Below are 26545 nucleotides of genomic sequence, written 5' to 3'. Positions count from 1 at the left end.
CAACTACGATTGCGCCTTTTGAAAACACAATGTTAAAACGAAAGTAGATGCCATCAATGACTAGTGTTGTTATTGTGACGTCATTGTACGAACCCTCTTAACCTTCTGGATGCCGAGTTACTTTAATGACGCAATGATTCAATAAGATCGGATAAATGAAGCTTGTGCGAGAGCTGGAACAAGAATTGGACGGAATGTACTGAAAGTATGGCTGACTGTCACAACGTCAGGGTATATATATTTCTAATTTACTCATACGCGAAGTGATAATATTTTCGTACATGTTCAAAATAATATTAAAAATGTGCCACTTCTGGTCTATGTGTGAAACTGAGTTCCTCGTGAAAAGGAAGAAATGTTTGACATTTACGAAACAGAAAACAGGTATTAATAGTTATTTGAACTGTGAGATATAATCATTGTAGTACCTAAGTTAATGACACTCACAACAATTAGTGTTTAATCTTATGTCATTGCCGAAGTTAACCTGTTTGATGTAGACCAGATGTCTTCGTGATGAGACGATTGATGAACAAAGGACAAACATTCCTAACACTCCATATAAGTGTTCCGGCTATAGACACGCGAGTGATAGTTCTGTTGGTATGTACTTCGGGACAAGTCATACACATATGCTTGATGGTGGATCAATGGAACTAACAACGGTCGTGCAACGTGGTCGAAGCACAAAGCATCAACTGAAGATTAACTTCTAAACTCATTTCATATGATTCAGAAATCCGACGTGGGTAAACAAAACAAGGGACAAATCTTCATTACAAATATAGCCATAGAATTTTAACAGCTAAAGACTTGCGATATAATAGAAAAAGAGAAGGACGAGTGTTTAATGTCTTAATCTGATAACATGTTTTCTATGTACGGCCCATCCTCTGTCTCCTTATCCAATGACAAGGTCGGAAAACCCGAAACCAGATTGGTATGTAGAGTTATGTAAGTATCACTGCTCACCTGTTGTCAGTGAAGTCAGAAAAAAAACCCCAAAAACAAGATATGCGAGTCGATTGTACACGTAATTGATACTGGTGTTTTTTGTGCTTCGGAGCTCAAGCTTACTGTGTTATGGCGACTTTTTTCAGCGAAATGATTTAACGTGTTGCTTTCGTGTGTAACCAGCTCATCTATCTTATGGCATCAAGCGATCAATGCAAACCGCTTAACGATGTAATATCACACATGTTCTGGCGCAGACGAAGCATAAAACCTAAGTAAAACCTAGTTAGTCTCTTCATGTCACCTCGTGCCACTCCCCCTTATTCTCCCTTATGCCATTTTAATCTAAACATATATTTTAACGATAAATATTAGTGTCTCGTAGGTCTTGATGGCCGTATGCTCCTTTTTACAATATGTGCCATATATTTTATGATCTTTTAACGATCTTGTTGTAAGAGCATGTGACACTGAAATAGAGTATTTTCCTTCTTCTTCTTCTGTAATGGCTTGGTCAAGTCCCATGTGCAAGTGCACAATACGAGGCTGTGTGTGTCTATGAGGCAGTCTTCAGTCTTTCGTTTCATTTGTACGCTCAGTTGTACCTGTTACGTTTGTAAGACAGGCGACCACACATGTCCGGGGAATTATACATCGTTTCATGCAACTAATTTAAAACAAATTATGCAACGATGATGTAAATTCCAGTAAGTCTTTATTTAATTTCCTGTAAGTATAATATAAACAAAAACATGTTCGCCTCGTTTACCACATACTGGAATAATATAAACAAGAAACTGTCAAACATACACGTGACATGGGTGCTGCCACAAAGGCTGGCAGGCGTTCACAGCAATATTCTGTAACTCTGTCGATCTCTCAAATATTATTTAGTCATCACTGTTGGAATCAGGCACAAATGAAGGAATGGTGAAACACAACCTTTCTTAGCAGAAATAGAAACGATCGCGAACACTATCGACTACGTATGTTGACACTGAGTATACTGTCATGGAAATATACGAGAACAGTACAGGTAATATTTAACAATGGCTGGACTGAGTAAGGTTTACATAGTTTCAAACACATACGGGCGAGGGACTGGCGCTTCATGAGTAGGATACTGTCATGCATGAACCAATGGGTATGGAGTTAAGACCACTTTGGCACTCCAGACCTTTCCAAGGTTATCGATCAACCACAGATTCATGAGACAGGTGACGCACGAAACACGTTGATACATATTATATGCTACCTACACTGGAACAAGTACTATTAAGAAGGGAAAGTGCACACATCATCTTAAAGTCCCCGGTACCTCATCAATGCCGATGCTAGTCATAAGATATAGACTTGTCCTTTTCATTCCAAACCTATTAGATATGGGTTCGGTGAGAAATACTCCACATTGCAATGCAGGTTATCGTATCAATGACGTCACAATCAAATGCTATCACTGACATCTCTTCAGCTTTCAATGTGCTTTTACACTCTTAGGTAGGTGGTTGTTACGGGCTGAAATAATATGATGAAATGATTATCGATGGTAAAACAACACATCACCTCGTACCTTGTAATATCACCTTTTATTAATCACCTAAACACACTCGAACCTGCTTCCAGCATAGAGTTGGTATCAAAATGCACGCAGGTGAGATCCGTGCATTCCACATTGTAACTGGATAACACATGACTGTGTTGGAATGTTGAACGATAAACATAGTCACATTTGAAATATTTCAAGTGTCTGCAGGATAGAACCTGCATACCTTACATTGTCATGGCGCAGTGTTTGTCACATGCCTGTCAAACTGTTTTCGTATTGACAGAGTTCAAGGATGAGGTTATGTTGTCGTTGTACAGAGGGCCGTACTTGCTTCCTCCAGTTCCCCCGCTACAACGGGGCAGCACTACCAGGAAGAGCACCACCATCAGGGCCACGCCCAGGAACATGACACACGTCATAATAAGACCCGTCAGCAACGCCTCTACAAACAGGAACAAGGATATTGGAAATCACTGCCGTGATTATGCACTAAATCGTTCACTCAGTATAAAGTAAAATACTATACTTTTTCACCAGTGGTGAATGACTAAGCAATTCCCCCACTGTGTTTCTCATTACGAAGGAAGTTGACCGTTATGGATTTACAGCCTTCCGGCACTTGGTATTGAAAGAAGGAACTGCTAACGTTAGTCGTAATTACTTAGTTTTGTTTTAGAAATAACGTGGAGATTTTAAGTATTCAACTTCAGCTCTGCATGCATGTCCCGTTACATATGTACATCTATTCCGGTGAAACAAATCCCTTTTCCCTACATTTTTCAGACGCTCAAGTCAAGTTGGAAACACGCTAAAGGCCACACAATCAGCACCGACCACCAGCATCAGACGGTTCCCGCCAGATGTAGCCAAGGAGGATACTTACGCCCTGGGTTGTCGGCGTCGGCTATGTGCAGGAACTCAAAGGGCCCCGTCAGCACAGACGCATCCGTGCGCTGAGGAAAACAATCAATATAATATTGCGACATATTACCCATTATGTTAAATTTCTATACATAATGCAATGTGAACTAGCTTGTTGGTAAATGTAAAGGTTTGCACACAACAAAATATAGGGGCACAATGACAAAACATTCTCCGAGGCTGACCACCGCATCCCGGTTACGTCAGTGTGTGGTATGGAAATATCCTCCCCATGAACTCTCGACACTCTGTTCTCTTGTATATCAAAAGAGCATAATCATTTGTTATTAAAGTGAATCATGCGGTGAAAAAAGGTAGCTTAAGGTGTGTGAAAGCTCTTTATCAGAACGTACCAAAAAAAACATGATCGAAAGTTATTGTTTTTGGACGATATTGCAGCTGATATATATGTGTTGTTGTGAAGTGCAGTGCAAATGAAACATCATATTCTTGTATGTCAGGGACTACACACGATGGAATTGCAGAGTGAACGCGTGTTATTAGTAAGTACTGTATCCCCAACAAGAGAAGCACAAAACGTGCAAGGGGAGAGCAGGAGCATTTGAATCGCTACAGTTCAAGCTACATCCAAATCACGAATCACGCACTCTTCACAAACCACGATCACTGAACTTATGCAATGTTTCTTTATTTACAGGAAGGCCAGGAAATTTACATTCCTCCATTCAACGTCGCCAATGTTTCACGTAGTTGTGATGCATTTAGATCGGATCAGGTTCCAAAAGACAGGAGAACACCCACCGACGTGTGGATAAAACCGACTCCTTCTTGCATCCGTTTGTCGATGATAGTGTAAGCATTTGGGAGGGAGCCGAAGCTAGGGACCTGTCACTGATGAGCACCCAGTTCCAGTCTTCTTTCAGTGGCATGTTTAGAAGCTGATGTGTCAGATAAGGACAAACTTTAAAACAACTTTATAAACTTTATAAACAACTTCTTTATTCAGGTGAGGCGGCATTTGCATAAACATGTCTCAACTCTCCTGCTCTGTACATCCCCCTGTCTTCTGTATGTAATCTATTGTCATTGGCTTCTACATGTAATCTATTGTCACTATTGTCACTGGCTTCAACATGTAATCTATTGTCACTGGCTTCTATATGTAATCTATTGTCACTGTCTTCTGTATGCAATCTATTGTCACTGCCTTCTATGTGTAATCGATTGTCATCACATTATTACTGTACTTCCCAATTAAAGTCTTGTTCTTGTTAATTATCTACTGTATATACATCACCCTGTCTGTCTCATGCTTGCATGACAACGATGCAAGAAACGTCGCTTCACCTCAGTAAAGAAGTTGTTCATCCATAAAGTTTGTCCTTATTTTGTGCCAATGGTACACTGATCCCTTGTGCTGTTTCATCAGTTACCGTTCTTGTTTTAGCCATGCGGATTGTCTTGTGAAATATTTTCACGGACAACGTCTAAGATCATCTCCAGACATGTCAGCCAAGGACTATCTTTGGCATCACCTTGACCACAACATCAAACGCCATCCTACTGCCCCACAGAACATATTGCATGATTGAAGGTAATTGAAGATGGCGCCATCAGATGTCTTAGAAACGTATGTTCTTGTCTGTACGTTTGCACGAAGGGGGCATGCGTCATTGTTGACATACATTTAGTCACATTTATTGTGCCACGCAAGTGCTGTGAGGAGCGGATGGCACTTGACGTGATGGTCTCAAGGTGAATATAGAGCCTAATGAATACTGTAACATGTGGTGTATGTTCTTATCATTTTGAAACATTCTCTAGATAAACGTTTCATGTGAAGATAAAGAATGCACAACAAACATGTTCTGTTTACCTGTGTCAGGTTGTGCTTCTCCATGTCGCCCTTTTCTCCGTGGACAATGTTGGTACACCAAGCAGTAATCAATGCAGGGATGACCACACCTTGCACCAAATTTTGGAACGAGCGGAAAGTCATCGCTGTTAAGTAAACGTATGTGATATATGTAACAGGAAATGTCAATGGAGACATATCAGATTTTATTGTCGTGTAAATTAAAAAAGTGTAAACTGATAAACTCGAAAAATATGTTTAAAGTCTTCATTGGAGAAGGATTAATTAATAAACACTGTAGTTGTCTTTAATCAGACATACACGTGTAATAAATGGTTTTGTTGAGGGTTTGTTAGTAAAATTCCATGCGGTTGAGGTGCATACGAATTATGTCCCTTTATGGACTATAGTCATCACTATGAGAGTGATGTGGTTCCTTCTGGCCTCAGTTTCACATTGTGTGTATTGTGACCAGAAATTAAGTCTTTGATAGTGTACATGTTTTTAGGCACATTAAATAACCGAGTCTCTAACCACATGGCACTTAGTATCCAACCTTGAACAATACAACACAAGAGCAGAGCTGTAACTTGCCGCAGAAGGCTAGTGTTAATTACTTGCCTTTTTGTTTAACTACGTACATTAAAGATAGAAGTTGTCATTTATATTATGCTGAGTAAAACTTGCAAAATACTACAAATAAATGATTAGCAAATCATTTCTAGCCTACCATGTACCTGTAGTGTATGCATTTGTAGTGTATGCCTTTGCAGCGGGCAAATGTTGTTTGCATGTGGCGAAAAAGAGGTAGACTATGTAACTCCATTCCACTCCAAAGATGGGTAACATTTATTTTCTTAAGTACATTGTGTGAATGATTTGACTGTGGTGTGTATATTTGTGTAATATGACTATATTTTGATTTACGTGTAATTAATGCAACCTGTAAAATGTTAACCTATTTGTTGTATAGAACATTCTTCTAGAATAAAAGCTGTCCATTTCATACTTTATCAACTGTTTTAGGGTGACATTTGTGGAATCTACACTGAGTAATAAAACGCCCTCGCTCCTACCAGCGGTGTTGTTATTCTAAAGAGCTGGTCACACAAACAGAAAATGATTTTCGCCATAGCCACAGAGCTGATTTACTATAGTAGATAATACACGTAAATTTGGAGTGCTGAAGGACGAGATGTATCTGTGAACAACATCTTAACCACAATAGTGTCTTGTTTTGGATAGGTAAGGGAGGCTCTTCTTTGTCACTATCTTCATAACGCGTCCACACTTCAACGGACGGAGATGTGTTGATATCTAAGAAACACCTTGACAGAATCCTATTTTATACAAAAACTAGTATATGTGAAATTATCAAGGACATACGGAATTAACATTGAACGTCCGTGATATTACTTACTCTTTCTCTATTATAACTGTTCTGCTCACCTGTGCGCAGTTAGGCGTTCCGAGACAGTTCCCATGTGAAATGCTACTGTGGTTGTAGAGGCGTTACGTACTCTTATAAAAGGTTGAAACGGACAACTAGTTGTAGTTGTCCATAACCGCAGCACGTTGTACGTACTTCACGCAGACAAATAAGTGGTGGGTGCATGAAGATTGGTTATGTAAGCCTGTTCGTTATAAACGTTGTTCATTGTAGTCTAACGTCAAATGAAATATGTGTCCATTTACACATGGGAAACTGTCATTTAAAGCTTACGGTAAAAAGGCATAGTACACTTTAGTCAACTTTTGAAATGCAGTTAGTGTATATCCAAACTACCTATCGTTCATTTGGTCATATTCCATTCTAAAGGGATCTTGCACTTCAAATCACAGGTCAGGCCATATGTTCAAATCTTGCGGCTGACCTGAGCATAATCATTGGACAAACGCACCGGGTAGTCAGCAGATTACATACATTCCATTTCCGACCACTGTCTTGTCGACCAGCTGGATTTAGACAACAAAACCTTCATCCAATAGGAAGGATGATTAATGGAAAACGATATATCCAGTATCTTGCAGACTGCGGCCCTACGGCACGGCGTTGCTGATGTCCATAACTAGCAATTATGTCTTGAGCACATAGTATTGATTGCCGCATTCTGCATTTTACACGACACATGATACTGTCCCACAAGATGATTTAATATGTAACCTAGCATAGAGTAATAAAAATGATGGATGTGACATGCTATTGAGTTGTGTTTGATATATTCTCCTAAATAACCTATTTTGACTCTGTATGTGGGGCACAACATGACCTCTCAACACTGGCCAGCGTTATGCACCTCCACATTTATACGGGTCACTTGGCCCTTCGGGGACTGTCATAGCCCGGACAGATAGACCCAAAGTTGGAAATTTACATTTCTTATTGTACACAAGTCGTGACTCAAGTCTGGGAAAAAGTCTACCAGTTAGCGTCCTACTGCTCGTCATCTTTGACACATGTTTTTCAGTTTGGTTGTAATACCCAGATTGTTACACACTGCGACCTGTTTGTAAATCTGCAATGTAAACATTGGTTTCAAGGTGAACCTCTCCTAGGCTTTACCAACCGTTCACACTGAAGCAAACAATTGGTAACGTAGCAACAGTTACTGGTGAAATGTTGATCAGTAAATACACATACCTGTTACCTTACGTCACATTGCTATGCTGATTGCCTGAGCTCGCTCTAAGTAACGTGTGGGACAGTCACCACCGTGTTATCCAGCTATCTACATCTGTGACAAGCGTGTCGTGTTCACAGTGAGTGAGCAACACAGTGATCGCACCGCTCACCGAGGCTGGGGCAAATATCAGATGACCCTAGATGAGCGTATATAGTCCAATCGGTGGCCGAACAATCGACTGATGTGCTTTAACTACATGGTCTATAGAGGCCAGCGGTGACAGAAGCGGACAAAACGCTAAGCAGAATTCATATCCCAATTGCAACTTTCTGAACTGTTTTATACACCGATAGGTTGTTTATTATTCTGTGGAAGGTCACTATGTTCATTCGGGCGTACATGTGGACGATTAACATGCAACAGTAAATGGGTCGTTGAAAGTTCTGAATGTATACTAGTAAGAGAATTATATTTCACACACACACGCAAACACAGGTTATTTGTACGTATGTTCTGCTTGTGGTGCGTCAATGGGAAGGGTCAACTTGAGCAAGTGAACGTCCCCCATCCCGTATTTATGACACAGTCCACACACGCAAGTGGAGAGCTACTCATTGAACAGGACTTGGTGAAATATCTTTCCTGACGACCAGCTATACAGAACTGTACCACAGATGATTGCAAATATCCTTGTCTACACAAAGTAGACTGTGTACAACATCATCAGCCTTCATGTAAGTCAAGACTGCACGAGTCATATAACAACTAGTACTCGATGCAATCGAATCGACACAAGAGACCAGTTATTGCATTATGGCACATTTCCAACGCTGTTCCAAACATGGGATGTGTGTTGACCGTACGTTTTACGAGTTTTACGAGAAAACTCCACCCACGTAATAGCGCATCATTGAGTACATGTTGTGACATGAGTTGAAGGATAGTTTTTCAGGGAACGGGTTGCATAAACCTCGGCATAAGGTTGCTGTTCCAAGCAGGCAGCACACAAGGTAGATAACTCAGCATATCTTGTCATCTGACTAAAGCGGGATTTTACGGCCCATCTGTACTTTGAGATTGTGTTTTTAGCACAGTCAACATGATCATCTGCTGTAGATGCATGCGTCTGCCATAAAACCATAACCTAGTCTGGCTATGCAAATTAATATGTTTAAGCACTATCTGGTCTACATAACTGCTCATGATTCTGACCTAATGTGAAGCACCTAGGCCTATTTTGTCGAACCTCCCATACTGTCACAGACACATACAAACCCTCACTCCATCCACTATCTATCACAGACACGTGCCCACCTTCACCCTATGCACTATCATAGACACAAACATTACGCACAAACAATCCTCATCTCATCTACCCACTATCAAATACAAATACATACACTCAAACACCCGCTATCCCCGACACATATACCCTCTTACCCCATTTAATATTACAGACAAATACACATCCTCACCCCATCGACCCACATTGACGGACAGAAATACACATTCTGTCTCATCCACCCACTGCTACAGACAGATATACACACTCACCCCATCCACCCACTATCACAGACTTGTACATACATTCACGTTATCAAGCCACAATCAGAGACACACACACTCACCTCATCCACCCGCTATCACAAACACATACACACCCTTACCCCATTTATTATTACAGACAAATACACAACCCTACCCCATCCACCCACAATCACAGACACATGCACACACTCAGCCCATCCACTATCACTCACACATTTGCACATCCTCACCCCATCCGCCCACTGTCACAGACACATACAAACCTCACTCTGTCCACTATCAGAGAAACATGCACACCCCCACCTCCTTCCCTGACACAAACAAGTTATCCACCCAGTCACAGACCCCAAAATCCCTCATCTCATCCACCCACTATCACCGACGCATACACACACTCGACACACCCGCTACCACAATCATTTATACCCTCATTTCATCAACCCGCTGTCACAGACACATACACCCTCACCTGATCCACTATCACAGACACATACACACACTCATCTCACCCACTGTCACAGACACATACACTCTCACCTCATCCACTATCACAGACACACAAACACACACTCATTTCATCAACCCACTGTCACAGACACATATACCCTCATCCCTCCACCATCACAGAGACATATACACACTCATCTCACCCCCCTATTAGAGGCACATGCACCTATTCACCCCGTCCACTATCACAGACACATACGCAAACCCACCCCAACCACAACCACAGACACATACACACACTAACTTCATCCACACGCTACCACAGACACATGCACGTCCTCCCCCTATCCATCCACTATCACAAACAGATGCGCACATACACCTCATCCACCCACTGTCACAAACACACACACACCTTCACGTCATCCATTTACTGACATAGGCACAAAAACGCACACATCCCACCCACTATCACAGACACAAACAGACACATTTCATCCACCCACTGTCACAGACACACACCCACCTTCACCTCATCCATTTATTGACATTGGCACAAAAACGCACACATCCCACCCACTATTACAGACACAAACAGACACATTTCATCCACCCACTGTCACAGACACATACACACACATTCCATCCACCCACCATCACAAACACATATACATACTGAACACACTAACCATAACGGGCACATGCACACACTCTGGTGTAACTGGGGATAGAAATATCCATGTATATTCTGAAAGGTAAACTGTAGACATTGAAGGCCATGGTGGCAAGAAATCATCAACGACATGGAGTTCATAATACCCGTTACAAGTTATCTTTAGAAAGCTACTAACAAGGTTCTACCATAACACATGTATTATGACTTGCAGTAATAAAGGGCACACTCTGTCTGTTGTTATCTGTAAACCAAGGTACAGAAAATACGTGTCTCTTAATGTTAAGAGCAACTAAACGCACTGCGTGAGTACATCATGTCACCAAGCAGGTACCAGTCTGTTTGTCGCTACCCAGCTCCTAACCACCAACTTAATCGACCCACTATCACAGACACATACACACACTCACCTCATCCATCCACCATCACAAACAGAAAGATACACTCAACCCATCCACCCACTATCACAGACAGAAACATACACTCAACCCATCCACCCACTATCACACACAAAAACACACACTCACGGACACATGCACACTCTCACCCTATCCGCCATCGCAGATACATACACTCATTTCATCAACCCACTTTCACAGACACATACACCTATCACCCTCATCTACTTTTACAGACACATACACACACTCACACCACCCACTATCAGAGGCACATACACAAATCATACACTATCACAGGCTCATGCACAAATACATTCAATATACTATCACAGATACATACACAACCCCACATCATCCACTATGACAGGCACATGCACAAACACACCCCATCCACTATCACAGACACAAACATAAACTAACCAAATCCGCTATCACATATACATGCACACACACTCACCTCATCCACCAACTATCACATACATACACACTCACCACATCCGCCCACAATCACAGACACATACAAACACATTTCATCAACACGTTGCCAAAAACACACACGCATCTCACCCCATCCACCCACTATCACAGACACATAAACACACTAACCCAATCCACTGTCACACACCTACACACATTCACTCCACCCAATCACCCACAAATGGTCACACACTCACCCCACCCCCTATCTGACACCAGCCCTACCCACTATCACCCACTCACCCCGCTTACGATCACACACACACCCTGCACACGGTGACACAATCACGCTACCCACCATCAAACACCTTGACACATTCTCTCCACCCACTCAAACCACCCGTAATCACACATCCACATCACCCACTTACTAACTCCACCAACACTCACACACCTGCACACCTTCACCGCACCCACGATCACACACCTGCACACCTTCACCGCACCGACGATCACACACCTATACACCTTCACTCATCCCCATGCAAGCAAACACGTACGAACCCACACTCCAGCATCATGTAGCGGTTTTTGTAGCTCTTTTTGTGTTCAGATGTGTTTTTGTTCAGGTGAACAAAAAGTAAAGCAAAGAAAAACATGTACAAGCAATGGTCCATTCTGTTAGTTATCATTGGTGTCTAGAAGTATTATCAACAACAGTTGCCAGTGTCGGACGGTGCACATATGTGTAATCTTGACTGATTTATCACCGCACATCACGAGTTACACCACGAGTGATCCATAATCAACGCAGATATCGATCTCAACAGGCACGTCAAGGGAACCCGACTCTTTTAAATAAGACACGGGTTAAACACGGGGATAACTGTTGTGTTGACATGTGAACAACTCCCATGGTAATATCGGCCAATAAAACTTAAACCATCACTGTATATGTACTCGACTGTAACTCCCGGACTTGGTCTGGCGATCCACCGCTGCACTGGTGCTGCACCAATGATGATCAACTGTATTTAGCTGTATGCACGTGGTCCTATATTTAGTTCTTGGGCCCAGTTCACACACAGAAAGTGCTTTAAGAAATATACTGTTATGATGTGAACATCCTTGATGCAGCACAGAAACTGAAGCACATCCGTTATTCCTTGCCTCAAAAGCAACTCACTTACACTGGCAGTTGTACAAACAGGGTAGACAACTCGTCAGGCCTTGTCAGCACGATTTTAGGGCCCATCTCACGCTTACTGAACACGACGCACTTGGTTGTATGAGTGTTATCAACGTGAAATATTCCTATAACTGTCTTGCGTGCGTACGTGCGTGCGTGTGTGGGTTCTGCAAGACCCATAACCTGGTCTGGACATGCCACACGATACGTTTGTGGTTGATTGTTTCCATGTAAGTGCATGTCATGTCATAAAATCCAATATTTAACATGTGACCATCTTCATTGGTTGTATATCGAACTAAAAATTCAACAAAACTGCAAAAATGGAAACATACAAAAGAAAATGCTATCTTACTAGGCATGTAGTCCTGCGCTTGTCGCTCAACGCCAACTAGCTCAGTCTTCTGTTCAAAGGAATAAACAATGAAATGTTTCTATTTTCAGAAACCACAGCCACGTCATGTCACTAATTTACTCACACTTAACACTGACGGAAGTTCAGAGCTGCACAAACGCTTGACCACTCTTTATTTCCACGAGTTAAGTACATGCATTCACCGTCTCGTCTGTGTCTAGAGTCTGCAAACAATAAAGTAAAGTCCCAGCCTAGTCACTGACTTCTCCGATTATCACACCAGTACACACGAGGAAGGACGGCGCTTGACTCCACGATCAATAAAGCTATTTACAAGGGGTTTTCCGCTGTCTATTAATACATCCCTGCATGTGTTCGCCATGAGTGAATCAGCAACTCAGTGTTGTCACTGTGCGACAAGTTATTTATGGAGACACATTTTGCATCGATTCCCGACACAGACCAGGTAAGCACAATATACAACCCTCTTGTAAACAAACTCTCTTATCGCAGCCAATATTTCTGTTGTCAGTAAATCATGTACGAGGCTTGCCGAATACCGGGTCAGTCAACACAAGTAGGACATGGAGACAGTTGTATACCGTCACTGGATATTGTAAGGGTTTTATCAGCCGGAGATAGGTAGGTAAGTATAGCATATTAAATTCTGTATAGAAGGGGTGTGTTATAAAAGGGTTATATGAACGTTGGTGTTATAAAGCTCTATGCCTCTTCTAGAGTGCGTTGTCATTGATTTCAAACATCGTAATAGTCATATGACCTTGGCAACTGAGTCAGGGAGGGACAGTTGCAGATTGCACACAATGCTGTACTAATCTCCGATTAGCCCCATTGCATGGCCTATTTTCACCTCCATGAAGACGTATCAAGAACGTGTTTAGAATATTATGCAAATATGGAAACGAAGTCGAAGGTGGTTCCATGCCTTGAAACAGAATCTCACTATACCCGAATGAATGTAGCACCTTGAGGTGTAGTTTACTATCTCTTATCAGTAAACGGGGTGGTGGGGTAGCCTAGTGGTTACAGCGTTTGCTAGTCAGACCGAACACCCGGTTTCGATTCCCCACATGTGTTATTTGTTTCACAGCCAGTTCTGGTGTCCTTTGCCATAGTATTGCTGAAATATTGCTTAATGCGGCTTACAGTCATGATCACTCACTCTATCGGTGAACAAAATACATAATTAACTAGGATACACTAGTTTACAATGTTCACCTCATGTATGTTCAGTTTTTGACACGGGCGTGCATATTATTATTGCCTTTCCGAGATTCAGCACTTGTGGAATTCTGGGGAAATTGCTTTGTTGAAGGTATGTTATACTGCGTTGTGAGGGAAGCCATTTGTCACACAGTGGTGTAATGTCTTTGCACATACGGCCATCTGGAGCATGTTTCTGTTATATCTTCTACCGCTGGCTATTATTGCTAAAGCTAATCTTAAGAAAACGCATCACTCACTCACCGACTCACTCATTCACCCACCCACTCACTCACTCACCCAGTTGTACATGCATTTAAACACATTTAAGAAAATGAACCCCTTTCACACATTTCCTCACCCTTACACGCTGAAACACATGTACAGACACACCTATTCACAGAAATCCATACAATACTGTTTGACTCATGATCAGTCACATACACACACCTTCACACAAACATATTCCAAGTCAGCACCAAGTTCTTTTCTGTATGTGTAAGGGACCACAGTGTCACTTCCTTACAACCAATGTGACGTCACGTGCGTGTTTCGAGGTTTCAATGACCCCATGTTTTGTGCTAGGAGACGATCAGTGCATGCAGGTGAAATATTCTTTGGTCACTGTGTGACATCAAAGTTTAATTCACTCACTGTTTATTCATTGTAAGCTCTGCAGCATCACAAACATTCATGATATTTAATCATATATTTAGACACACGTGGCTTATGTCCGTATGCTTGAGGATAAACGTGCATATGAATGTCGGTGAAACTGTAACACAATGTTCCGAATGAAGCATAAACCAATGTGATATCATGGTACTAGACTATAAGTAATCAGGCGTTTCTCCATTGTTCATGAGGCCATGCTGATTGTAATGGTCATTGACTAAACATCAGAGAGCAACAGTTTGACATTAGAGAGAGAGAGAGAGTCTTTATTTCCTCCAGTAGTTACCGAAGATTACAAACAAGAAACATCATATTATTACAACATGAGCAGGACTATTGACAAGTGGATGTTTACAGACATATGTACAGAAGTTTATGACTTAAAGAGGATCATTCTGTACAACAGTTCACAAGGTGAGGTTTCAGATCATATACATTCAAAGAATAGTGTAACAAAATGTTTTCCCATAGTGTGGAATCTATACAGTTATAAAAGTCGTTTTCTGCTCCAAAGAGAAATGACAACATATCTTTTTCATCTTGCTTTTCAAATATTACGTACGTTTCAACGTCAAGTATATCAATTACGTAAGCAAAGAAATCATTTCGTTGTTGTATTAGATTTTCTCAGTGGAGGAGTATATGGAAGTCATAGTCAAATATTTGTTTGTTACGGAGAGAACACTCCTTTGATATTATTCCTCCGGATGATATTTTGACACAAAATTGCAAGGAAAATTTGTAATTAGGATGTTTATATGCCAGTTGTCAGAGAGTATGATAGGAGAGTGTGGTGTGAATTGTTGCATAAAATGACATATTTAAGCGATAGAAGGTTTGTGATCGCCATAATTGTTCTTCATAACTATGTGCAGTAGCATTCAAAATTCGTCTCCATACAGGTTTGGGAGGAAATATGCCTTGAGCAATATATTTGTCAATGTATGCCTTTAGGTTGTACTTTTCAGGTACTGATAGGAGATCACCACAGATGTTGTTAGAGTTTATTAGAGTTGTAATAGCAGCACAGAAGATGTGTTTTCCAAAGTTGTTACACTCAGTGTTACATTGTCTCCCAAGAAATAGTAGTTTACATTTATCGATATAGCCAATTAGTGACCATAATCCTAAGTTTGCAGTAGTAGATATTGATGATGATCTCTTATCAAGACCTTGCACAAGGCGAGCAAAGTACCTTTGTGTTTGTTCAAAGGTGTCAGCTTCTTGGGCTTTAATGTTTGGTAGTACTTCACAGCCATAGTTTTAAGGATCATCCTGAGCCATATCTTAACACAAGTGATTGGGTATAGGCCAGAATCGTTCAGTCCAATAGACCTAAGTGAGTTTATATTTTGTCTTGTTTTCTGACAGTACTTTTGACTCCTGGCTTTTGTTAAGAGGTTACTTGTAAAGAGTACACCACCATATATGGTAAATTCTGATGCAGGGATTGGTATGTTACAAAGGCTGAAGTGGAAGTTTAGATTATAGTTCTTTCTTTTGCTAAAAACGATGAATGTACTTTTTGATGGGTTACATGTTAGACGCCATTTAGAAGCGTATGAGTAGACAATATCAAGTGATGCCTGTAGATAATTAGGGTATGCACTTACGAGTGTAGTATCGTCAGCAAGCAAGACAGATGGAACATCCATGCCATAGACACGGATACCACAATTCGCTCCTCTTAATGATGCAATTAGGTCGTTAATAAAGATGAGAAAAAAAACCAAAAGGATATAACCCTCCCTTGTCAAGCACCTTGTTTGATCCAGTACATTTCTGATCTCTCGCCATGGTATGCAACAAATGACTGGCTATTGGTATAACAGTGATGCAACAGTTTCCAAGTATTTCCTCTAATACCAAGTTCCTGAAGCTTATAGAAGAAACGATCGTGCCAAATTCTGTCGAAAGCTTTTGAATTATCGAGAAAGGCTGTGAAGACAGGGGAATCTCAATGGTTAAAGTATTGTATACTCTCCATGCCAGTAAACACAGACATAATAGCACCATGCTTTTTTCGAAATCCAAATTGTAGCTTATCAGGAAAGTCCGGATTTGATTTAAGCAGGTTGTTTTCAATTCACAAACATTCATTTGACATTAGTAGATTCTTTATATATAAATCAACAAATGTATATTATTGAGTATGTGTGTGAGTGTGTCAGGTTGTATATTATATGAGTCTTGTGTGTATGAGTGTCGTTCTGAATGTGCCTTTGCGTCTGAGTGTCGCTATCTACGTATAAGCAGTTGATTAATAGATCCCCATGCTTGTGTGTTTGTTGTTGTCAGTGGCGTAACGTGGTTCTATCTATGTGCGAGTCTGTGTCTGTGTTTGTGACCATATGTATGTGCCTGTCTCTCATCATGTGTGTCCATGTCTACATATGTGTGTATCTGAGAGTGTTGCGTGTGTGTCTTAAACACCTTTGTTTTTGAGTATGTCAGTCTGCGAGAGTCTGTGTGTGTCCTTGATTTAGTATGCGTTTGTGGCGGCGTATGTGCGACTCGATGTGTCTGTTTGTGTGTGTGTGAGTGTGTGTTTGTGAGTGTGTTTGTTAGTAGGTACACTTAGCGTATGTTAGTTTGCACATATTAAACACAAGTCCTATTACATAGTACGATTTGCGCCGACCACGAACATATTATTCCATTTATGCCATTAAACATCACAGAGGTGGTATTAAGTGTCGGAATTTAAAATCTACCAACACAATCGTACCTGGTCCTTTTGAATGATATCTGGAGACACCAAATGTATTGTTTCACCTGCAGGAGCATGAGAGGTGGCAGGTGCCCTCCTACTTGAGGTGTGCCTTCTTTGTGTTGTAGAACGTCCCTCGTCAGCTATGGTGACAATACGACTGTGTAACTGTGTGGTATCGATCGTACTGGTGACAACAGTTTGTGTGGCGTCTCCACCTCTGCCAGCTGGATACACGACATCTCCTCCAGCCTCCACTGAGCCCAACTCCACGGAACGTAGCACAACAGAACACTCTGACAACACCACAGTGGTAGGCATCCTGTTCATTTCACGGAATCATTTTGTTATAAGTACAAGTGCAACAAAGCCATGCGCAAAGACACCAGAAGATAATAAATGATTTCCTATTCCACCTATATATTACCTGTACCCAGCAAATTGGCGATGTATGAGCCGACAAAGCTCATTGAGTGTCAACGTTGTATTTAGCAAAAGTCATTTTTCTTTCAGGGCGGCGCATCCTGTTCTGCTGAAAGCAGCTGTTCTGTAAACAGAGCAGGTACGTCCTGTGCACTTTGCAACGTATATCTGTATGAAGAGTTCTGTAGCTGAATGTGCATGTAAACTGTACTTCCGGCCCACGTGATCTGTCAACTGTAATTTACGGTTTGATATGTGAGCCCTCGGTGTAAGTGGGGATAAGGTTTACTCAGCATATGTTGCCCGAAATGAAAATAGAAAACAGAACGATCGGGTGTGCGGTTGTGAATATATACACATCGCTACACCGATATGTTTCTTAATATCGATAGCAGAGAAACTTATCCAGACCTCAATGTAACTTGTTATCTGCACATCTGGAGCTTCGAGCAGTCCTGAAGTGTCAAATCTAAACTCTAAATAGTAAAGATATATGCATAAAGGCAAATGTGGAAACCATAATGATATACACCGCATTATGGCCTGAGTTTTACACGTAGTAGCTGTGGCCTGACGTTTTTCATGCGGTACTTGTTGCATCAGGTTTTAAATGCAGTAACTGAGGTCTGAGGCTTTACATGTAGCAGCTGCTGCAAGGATTTTACATCCAGTAACTGTGGCCTAACGTTAACGTGTGCAACGAATTCCTTTGCACTCTTAACATTTCTCTGGTATGAACATTGCATTAAAATTAATCATGATTTTTACTTTCAGATTTGGCCAAAACGGTATTCCTGAGATTGTCAATCGTTGCAGCTTGTATAGGTGTGTTCGTAGGTCTAGTGAAACTCTCAGTGTCAATGAACAGACGCTGCAGTTGTGACCTGGAGCGGAAACCCACAGTGAATTTCACCCGGATATGAATCAAGCAGAGAGGGGTTATACATACAGAATGGACATAAGGAACTGAGGGTATATACCGTATGTGCGGCTTAAATGGATAGATATGCCGCTATTCTTCTGCTGAGTGATTTTAGTGCAAACATGTTGTTGCAATGTCAAGTTATTTATAATTGAGTGTACGAGTGATTTATATTTGCGAATGAATGGTACGTGTGCCAAGGAATGTTTATAGATGTGTAGAGCTTATATGTGAAGTAAGGTTGTGTGATACCTATGTGACGGTAGTATACTGCTGGAACACAGGTCATGGTGATTCATCATAAAACAGTATTTTGAAACAGACATTTATTTACATGACACTATCTTACCTGGCCGCCTTACAGGAATAATCAGAAGATAATTACACGTGTTGATGAAGGCAATGACTTCACAGCTGTAAGCCTTGGCTATATACGTGAAGGCTGCGAGTCTACAGCTGTATCGTATGGCTATATACGTGAAGGCTGCGAGTCTACAGCTGTATCGTGTGGCTATATACGTGAAGGCTGCGAGTCTACAGCTGTATCGTGTGGCTATATACGTGAAGGCTGCGAGTCTACAGCTGTATCGTGTGGCTATATACGTGAAGGCTGCGAGTCTACAGCTGTATCGTGTGGCTATATACGTGAAGGCTGCGAGTCTACAGCTGTATGTTGTGGTTATATACGTGAAGCCTGTGACTCAGTACCTGGAGATTGTGACTGGGTAACCGAAGCTTATGGCCCACCATGCTGGTGCTCATATATCGCCAAGCATGAAGACGACACACGGTCCATATTCTAACTCATGGATAGATTTCATGTATCGCGTCTCAGCTAGGGTCCGTTCAATGGAACAGTCATAGCTAGATCGTAAGTCCATACAACATTGACTTGCAACGTTTCTCTGAACCACAGATATCAATAAATAAGAACACGAAAACAATACACATGTCCTTTCCTCTTTATATGCAAGACATAACGTTTGCTGGCTTGATGCTATGATCAGCATCATCGGAAGGTTCGCCAGTATTTGTAGCACAGCTTCCAATTTCACCAATCGCAATATGCTCAGCCAGGTATACAAGAGTTATTTCCCTTTTATTGTAAAGGCTGTCTATTTGGAGGTTACACAACACCAAATGTTTCCCATAGACTCCTATAGCAACCTTATATGTAAAAAAAAACATATCCAGGCTATCACCAGCCAATCCATGTAGATAGGGGTACAGTCGGGCCTTGAAACTACAATAAAACACAAATTCTGTCCAACTTGTCTACCTACTTTTCCCAGCACAGGAAGCGGAACACATCAACTCTTCATTCCGCACCAAATGTCACCTATTTGAAAATATCGGTGCACACATAAGCATAAGTCATGCTGATAAAAAATGACAGCACCGAATACTTAAAATTGTGGTCAGTTTTAATTACTGGGTGGATGTGCTTTTGAAACACATAAACATCTTACACTATTTCGTCCAATTTTCAACATAATCTACATGGTACACGTTATGTGATTCAGATAATGGTCATGTTTCCATTGTCCCAAGTAGGGTGAAGTTTTAATCAGATGTAGATTTGTGCATCAAGTTGACTTGAAGTAAGAATATACTCCGTAATGTCGAGTACCTCATATTACAGAGGATGGCATCAATGTTTCACCGTTTAGAGTAAAGGTTAAAGTAATGATTATTGTTACATGGTTATTTCTGTATTATTATGGAGCTGCAGTTCACATCAAATATTGATATTAAACACACGTGGATCACATGCGCCCATCAAGTCCTCATACCCTTATACTTTGTATAGACTCACGCAAGTGTTTATACCTGGAGACAACGACTGCACACGAAACGAATGTAACGTGTTGTGCCCACGAAGAGTATGTACTATCTTGCTGAAGGCGGCAACTCAATATTATCTGTATTTGGAAATATCAACTAATATGTGAATACACAAGTGATAGTCAGAAGTCCTTGAATAGATATGTTCACCTCGTGTTACATTTGACTTTAGTGCTGTAGATACGTAATATCTGGGGAAAACAACACATGACAATGTCGAGATCTGAAGACCATCACTGATTATTGAAAACATATCCTGGAACAATTCGAGGCAAAATATGTAGAATCATCTCCAGTACACATACAGACAGAACAGGAATTACAAACACTCAAGGCCTCAAGTATAAACTTCGTTTAGGCCATTGAGCCACAATGTAAGTAGAGCGTCCCCAAATCACCGAAATTCTCAATGACTGCATGGACCATCAAGTCGCTAAACATCAAGGTATACTAGCTCACATATTGATCAAACTGGTACCTCGCCATGTAAATGTTGTTATTGGTTACAGGTCAACCACGCATAAACCATCATTCATAAATGACGTAACGCAGGGAGGTAAAGAATGTTGTTTCGATATCATAATCTACAGACATAAAACCGGTTTATAAAAGGTTGATATAAGGTTAAAAACACAAAAGTATTATTCACTTTTAAATAAGGTTTAATCATAAAATTAATGGTCGTATTTGCTTTATCTTGTCATAAGTATATTCAACCAGGGAGACCATATATACCGTTGTAGATTATCCCTGGTTCAACAATTTCACGTCACTGCAATTGAAAACCCACAAGAAACCAGTTATGAAACACAAACACTCAGAAACTATGATCTGCCTTTCATGTTCATACACATCACACCAGTAGGAAAGGGAAAGCTTGTTTAATGTTCAATCTGTTGCCGACATATTATCGTGAAACTGAAGTAATGGAAACTACTTCCGCCAGTTAAGTCGGTGTTGTGCACTTAAGTCAGTCAACTCACCCCTGCACACCAGGAGCAATGGTATCATCAGACATCTTAAGACATGTGATTTTAATAGGTGTACGTATGATGTGTAACAGCCACATAGAAACAGGTAAGACATTCTACATACGTCTGCCTCACACATCTTCCTGGCGGATCATAACCGTCTGCAAGAATCATGATGTTTTATGATCAAGGAAACAACAGTATATAACCTGTACAGTATATAACCTGTACAGTATGTAACCTGCACAGTATATAACCTGTACAGAATATAACCTGTACAGTATATAACCTGTAATGAATGTTAGGATTCTTCGTTACCATCCCATTTTGTTCCATGCAAATGTATTCATCGTAGATCACGTGTTTATATGACGTGTCATATTTCCCGACTACAAGAAGCAAATGGATATACCCCTTTACGATTAGGGTGGCTCGCACATGCCATAAATATGAAATTACAAACAACAACGGGGTAGTAGTTTCCTTATTTACAACACAGCACCGCCCCTGTCCAGGCCGGCGCCGCACTCTGTGGGTAACATCGCTAAGCACTATGCTTACTTCCATGTCACTTGTCCAGGACTTTCTCGTAGTACCTTTGCCATACCTAAGAGCAGAACATTTCGCATTTTGTTTTGCCTATTATATTCGTCTAATCAAATGGTTTCTTTAAAAACATTTCCTCTATAAAAATGTACTGAATATTAATTAAATCTCTGTCGCGCTTCGGTAACAGCTCCACAACAAATATAAAAATGCATTCTGTGACATATGTTCATTTGCGTAAAGAAATGTGTAACTATAAAAGCGATAATATACACAGACATATCTTGACTGGACAGGGTAACATAACTTTGTGACGAGTCATCGCTTACTTGGCACAAATACAAACCGTCTACAACGACCTGTGGATGGGTCGATGCGATAAAAGTAACTGGGGAGCTTGAGCCATATTGCTGGAATATGTGAATTATCTAAAAAACTTTGAGATGCCAAAACATCAGTGCCTCACGAGAAAGTAACTTCAACTCTGGTCACATTGCGAGACAATAATACTTATTAGCAAGGCCAACTGGGTAGGTCATGACTGAATCCCTGCTTGTAGGCATCCCCTTTTCCATGACCCTCTCACTCATTTTGTAAGAATCCGTCGGTGAGTTTCGTCTCGTCACTGTGTGGACAGCCGGCTTCATAGTCAAACGAGGCAAATGTGACAGACTAGAGTAGCCTCCCTTCGATATCAAGCTTACTCATGCAGGTAAATATTAGTCTGCCTGTGTGCTGTCTAAGAACAGTTTAGTTCCATTTGGACTGTACCTACTGACGGTGGATGGTGAAGTCAACTTATGCCTTCGAATGTGTTCTTGGAAATGTAATATAAAACCTTGGTTACAGACAAACAGTAGATATTCAGTGCGTGTTAAGGAAACACATCAATGCCATCTAAAGTATATGGTGTTGCAGCGTGACAAGAGAGTATGGCAAATGAGAGAATATCAGAATATCAAAATCCTTTTCACTTACCTTTAATGACTGTTAGAAATAAAGGGGTAAAATGAGGTAAACTGTAAACGTGTACTACTAGTACAGGAAACAGCCCCGGTTATCACACACATTAGTCGCACATCATCTTAAACTATCAGAAGATGATTTCTAAGAAGGTTTGAATTTCATTAAGGTGTAGCCCTGGTCAGCTTGCGCCAGCTGCTAAGAAAATATCCGTCAGCGCTTGACCATAGCATTTACGACAGGACAAAGAGGATGGTACGATGGTACTCTCCATCTTGTTCTACAAAGTAACTTTGTATTACGACTTAGTTGGTGGTCAAACATTCACATGCTGGGAGAGAAATGCTTCTCTCTACTAATCTGCTCTTGACCAAGGGATGTACCAGAGCGTCTCATAACCCTAAACGGGACGCTCACTTCTTCTCTGTGTTAGTGCTTTTAGTGTCCTGTGTTTTTATATGTGATGTGAGACACAAATAAATAATCTGTCTGTCCCTAACTTCATCTTTGATTAATTACTAGTTGTTTAATGTTGTAGTGAACACGTTTCCTAATTGACTGCCGCTGTACTTGAGAAGTTGTGCCATAGACACAACACACTATGCACAGTTGCTTGCACGTCCACGGATCTCCTTTGTAAAGTATAAATGTTACTGTGAGAATACTATGAATTCTATAAAAAAATGAAAGTAGAATCCCCGACTATGCAACATACTTTTGAGACTGCCGTTATCAGAACCATAAGACATATGTTTAGGGGCTAATCTAGAAAATAGGATCGACATGTACAAGTAATGGCACTTACTGTCAAATACTAAAGTTCCCAATATATCGCAATATATCGTGTCAGAATCGCAAGATATTGCAATACAAGTTATTTGCCAATACGCAGCCCTAGACTACCGTATGTCTACTGTATGTTAAGTGATCCACTCATGGTATTGTCCATCCTGCCGTTTACAGGCCATATTGGATTATTTACTGCTATCACCCATGTTCTACGTATTCCCTATTTGTTCCAGGCTGCCTCATCTTCATTGCTGCAGTGGCCCTCACTTGTTTTATGGTAGTGACCATTGCATTATTACTATTTATCAAAGGGTAAGTTGAACGTGTTGAACATTTGCCAGTTGGAATCGACCAACTTCGAAATAGGACTTTAAAAAATAAAAAACATCTGCATTAGAATTGGTCAGGTATCACTTCTTTGCTTAAACCCTGATTTTGTGTGCGTTTCAAGCACCAATGATCCTGGAATATTATCCAAATAGAAGGCAATGTGCTAACATTCGAATTTGTGTTTCAGCCCCAAGTTGTTAAATCTTGCTGTATTTTGCGAACGAACAAAGGTTTCATGCGAAACAGAAGAACCGCGGGGAGCTGTACAGGAAACAGCATATCCTCTGGGAACTGTACGGGAAGCGGAAGACTCACATGAAACTGTACGAGAAGCGGAAGACTCACAAGAAACTGTACATGAGGCGGAAGACTCACAAGAAACTGTACAGGAGGCGGAAGAGGAAACAGAGAAACTGGACGAAGTTAATACAAGGGAATCAATGAAAACACGTTCGAGATCCCCGTATGTTAAGATGGCTCGTGTGCAGGATCCTGGTGCTGCCTGTGTTCCCCCTGGGTATGCTGTGCCTTGTAATGCGAAACCATTGAACCCATCTCCCCAACCCAGTCCCTACCTTTGTATGCGCACCTCAGATAGTGAATCCAAGGACCGGAATGTTTACCCACCACCCTGTCAGACCTCTCCAACAAAATTTGGTGATAGGGAAACTGCAGCGATCAACAGTGGTCATTACTTGTGCATGGATCCATTACAAGAGACTGTTTCTCTGGGGAAAATTTAAAGCAGGCGTAAATATGTTGGGGGTAGAATGCGTATGCATCAAATTCTCCTAGACAAGTGCCAAACTAGTCACCTTATGCGGCAGACGTTATTCGTCGGTGCACTGTGTTTCTCTGCAAGGAAGTATTTAGGTACCAACTTTATGCTGTGGGGTTTGAGTGGTATGATATCACCCTCTTGCCGTGTACCGTGATCCCGAGGGAGGTAGAATAGTTTGGTGGTCAAAGCGTTCGTTAGTCACGCCGGAGATCCGAGTTCGAAGCCCGTTTCTGGTGTCCTCCGCCAACAGTCGCTGGTATATTGCTAAAAGCGGAGTAAAAATAAACTCACTCTCTCATTCTGAATCCTTCGCTCGACCTCACTCACTCGCGTTCATACATCAAAATAGACACAAATACTGCTTAAGTGCTAAAACCATTGGAAATAAAACTGCATGTTCATTTACTTCGGTTTTTCTTGGTTGTGTCTCATTATTAGTATCTTAGCGTTTGAAGTGACGGAAATAGTCCAGTGAGGCCAGGGCACCGATGATTGCCAAACCGGAAGGTGAGGTGCTGTGGCCTGTTTACGCACGTGAAATACGTTTACTAGGCGCATTTGAACAGTGGTTGAACGGATAGTTCCGTTCTATATCCTGAATTGGATCTACGTATCTACACTAGATTTGTGCAGTTGAATCATCATCATTTTCTATTGCATAGACTGTATTTCACGGATGGAGACAAACTGCACATAAGGGTTCCTCCTTGTTGAGTCCGACCAGTTTGGAGCATGAAAATTGGGATTAGGAGCGTCTGTATTCCTGCGGATAATGACAACAATCAATATGAACTTACAAATATTATGTTGTCACCACAAACAAGAAAGCGTATTACATTCATCCCATATGTGTTTTGATTGACGATCACCAGAATCAATCCGTAGTTCCATGCTGGTAGGTTACCAACATGGTTCATGAGACATGTTAAGGTTACCGACATGGTTCATGAGACATGTTAAGGTTACCGACATGGTTCATGAGACATGTTAAGGTTACCGACATGGTTCATGAGACATGTTAAGGTTACCGACATGGTTCATAAGACATGTTATGGTTACCGACATGGTTCATGAGACACGCTGAGTTACCAACATGATTCGTGAGACATGTTGACGACATAATGACGTTATTGCCCTTCACACCTTCACATTAAAATATGGGCTTTTACGAGTATTTCCGCAACTCATGTACTTCGCCTGTAGCAAATTTGTGAGCCTGACACACATCCCATCGCGACACAACTGTAGTTCGATTTAATTATATCACTGTTTCACTTTCATGGTTGTAGGGGTTTGCTGATATATATGACCGTGTCGAGAGGAAACTAGTCACACAGTTAAGTTTCATGTTAAAATATATTCACGTACGCATAAACACCTTGCCTCATTACCCCATTCAAACCTGATCTTCCCCTTTTTCATAATTAAGGATCCGGGCAAGAGCTAGTCTTCCGAAGCCCATGAATGTCTTAACA

At 41.1% G+C, this 26545-nt stretch overlaps 3 protein-coding genes across 6 annotated transcripts; 2 read left to right on the top strand and 1 right to left on the bottom strand.

Annotated features, from left to right (window-relative positions):
- Positions 1-1652: 1652 nt before the first annotated feature.
- On the bottom strand, positions 1653-13188 carry LOC137298171 (uncharacterized). 2 transcript variants are annotated; one of them, XM_067830316.1, is made up of 4 exons: positions 12892-13188; positions 5259-5383; positions 3384-3453; positions 1653-2942 (listed from the first exon to the last, which is right to left on the bottom strand). In XM_067830316.1, the coding sequence occupies exons 1-4, from the start codon at positions 12896-12898 to the stop codon at positions 2761-2763; spliced, it is 384 nt and encodes a 127-aa protein (XP_067686417.1). In that variant the 5' UTR covers positions 12899-13188; the 3' UTR covers positions 1653-2760. The 2 variants fall into 2 exon arrangements, with proteins under 2 accessions (XP_067686417.1, XP_067686418.1); XM_067830317.1 differs by lacking the exon at positions 12892-13188 and adding an exon at positions 7879-8019.
- Positions 13189-13247: 59 nt separating this feature from the next.
- LOC137298383 (uncharacterized) lies at positions 13248-20115 on the top strand. 3 transcript variants are annotated; one of them, XM_067830635.1, is made up of 4 exons: positions 13248-13357; positions 17629-17813; positions 18014-18062; positions 18698-19789. In XM_067830635.1, the coding sequence occupies exons 2-4, from the start codon at positions 17646-17648 to the stop codon at positions 18844-18846; spliced, it is 366 nt and encodes a 121-aa protein (XP_067686736.1). In that variant the 5' UTR covers positions 13248-13357; positions 17629-17645; the 3' UTR covers positions 18847-19789. The 3 variants fall into 3 exon arrangements, with proteins under 3 accessions (XP_067686736.1, XP_067686737.1, XP_067686739.1); XM_067830636.1 differs by lacking the exon at positions 13248-13357 and adding an exon at positions 13455-13537 and having other exon boundaries at positions 18698-20115; XM_067830638.1 differs by lacking the exon at positions 13248-13357 and adding an exon at positions 13462-13533 and having other exon boundaries at positions 18698-19791.
- A 1576-nt stretch (positions 20116-21691) lies between these two features.
- On the top strand, positions 21692-25032 carry LOC137297772 (uncharacterized). The gene is made up of 3 exons (XM_067829717.1): positions 21692-21767; positions 24193-24271; positions 24477-25032. Exons 1-3 carry the CDS (start codon positions 21692-21694, stop codon positions 25030-25032), a joined length of 711 nt encoding a protein of 236 aa, XP_067685818.1.
- The last annotated feature ends 1513 nt before the right edge of the window (positions 25033-26545 follow it).

The sequence above is a fragment of the Haliotis asinina genome, chromosome 10 (genome assembly GCF_037392515.1).
Source record: "Haliotis asinina isolate JCU_RB_2024 chromosome 10, JCU_Hal_asi_v2, whole genome shotgun sequence".
In the NCBI taxonomy this organism is placed as follows: Eukaryota; Metazoa; Mollusca; class Gastropoda; order Lepetellida; family Haliotidae; genus Haliotis; species Haliotis asinina.
The sequence above is the reverse complement of the archived record's forward strand: the minus strand, read 5'-3'. Positions and strand labels throughout refer to the sequence as shown.

Bases quoted from the DNA above. Each gene is read 5' to 3' on its own strand.
- LOC137298171 (XM_067830316.1), bottom strand. The intron at 3,454-5,258 runs GTAAACAGAACA...TGTTTTCCTCAG, and splicing joins AGAAGCACAACCTGACACAG to CGCACGGATGCGTCTGTGCT. The intron at 2,943-3,383 runs GTAAGTATCCTC...TCCTGTTTGTAG, and splicing joins CGACGCCGACAACCCAGGGC to AGGCGTTGCTGACGGGTCTT.
- LOC137298383 (XM_067830636.1), top strand. From the start codon at position 17,646: ATGGTGACAATACGACTGTGTAACTGTGTGGTATCGATCGTACTGGTG. The intron at 17,814-18,013 runs GTAGGCATCCTG...TTTTTCTTTCAG, and splicing joins ACTCTGACAACACCACAGTG to GGCGGCGCATCCTGTTCTGC. The intron at 18,063-18,697 runs GTACGTCCTGTG...TTTTACTTTCAG, and splicing joins CTGTTCTGTAAACAGAGCAG to ATTTGGCCAAAACGGTATTC.
- LOC137297772 (XM_067829717.1), top strand. From the start codon at position 21,692: ATGGTATCATCAGACATCTTAAGACATGTGATTTTAATAGGTGTACGT. The intron at 21,768-24,192 runs GTAAGACATTCT...TATTTGTTCCAG, and splicing joins TAACAGCCACATAGAAACAG to GCTGCCTCATCTTCATTGCT. The intron at 24,272-24,476 runs GTAAGTTGAACG...TTTGTGTTTCAG, and splicing joins TTATTACTATTTATCAAAGG to CCCCAAGTTGTTAAATCTTG.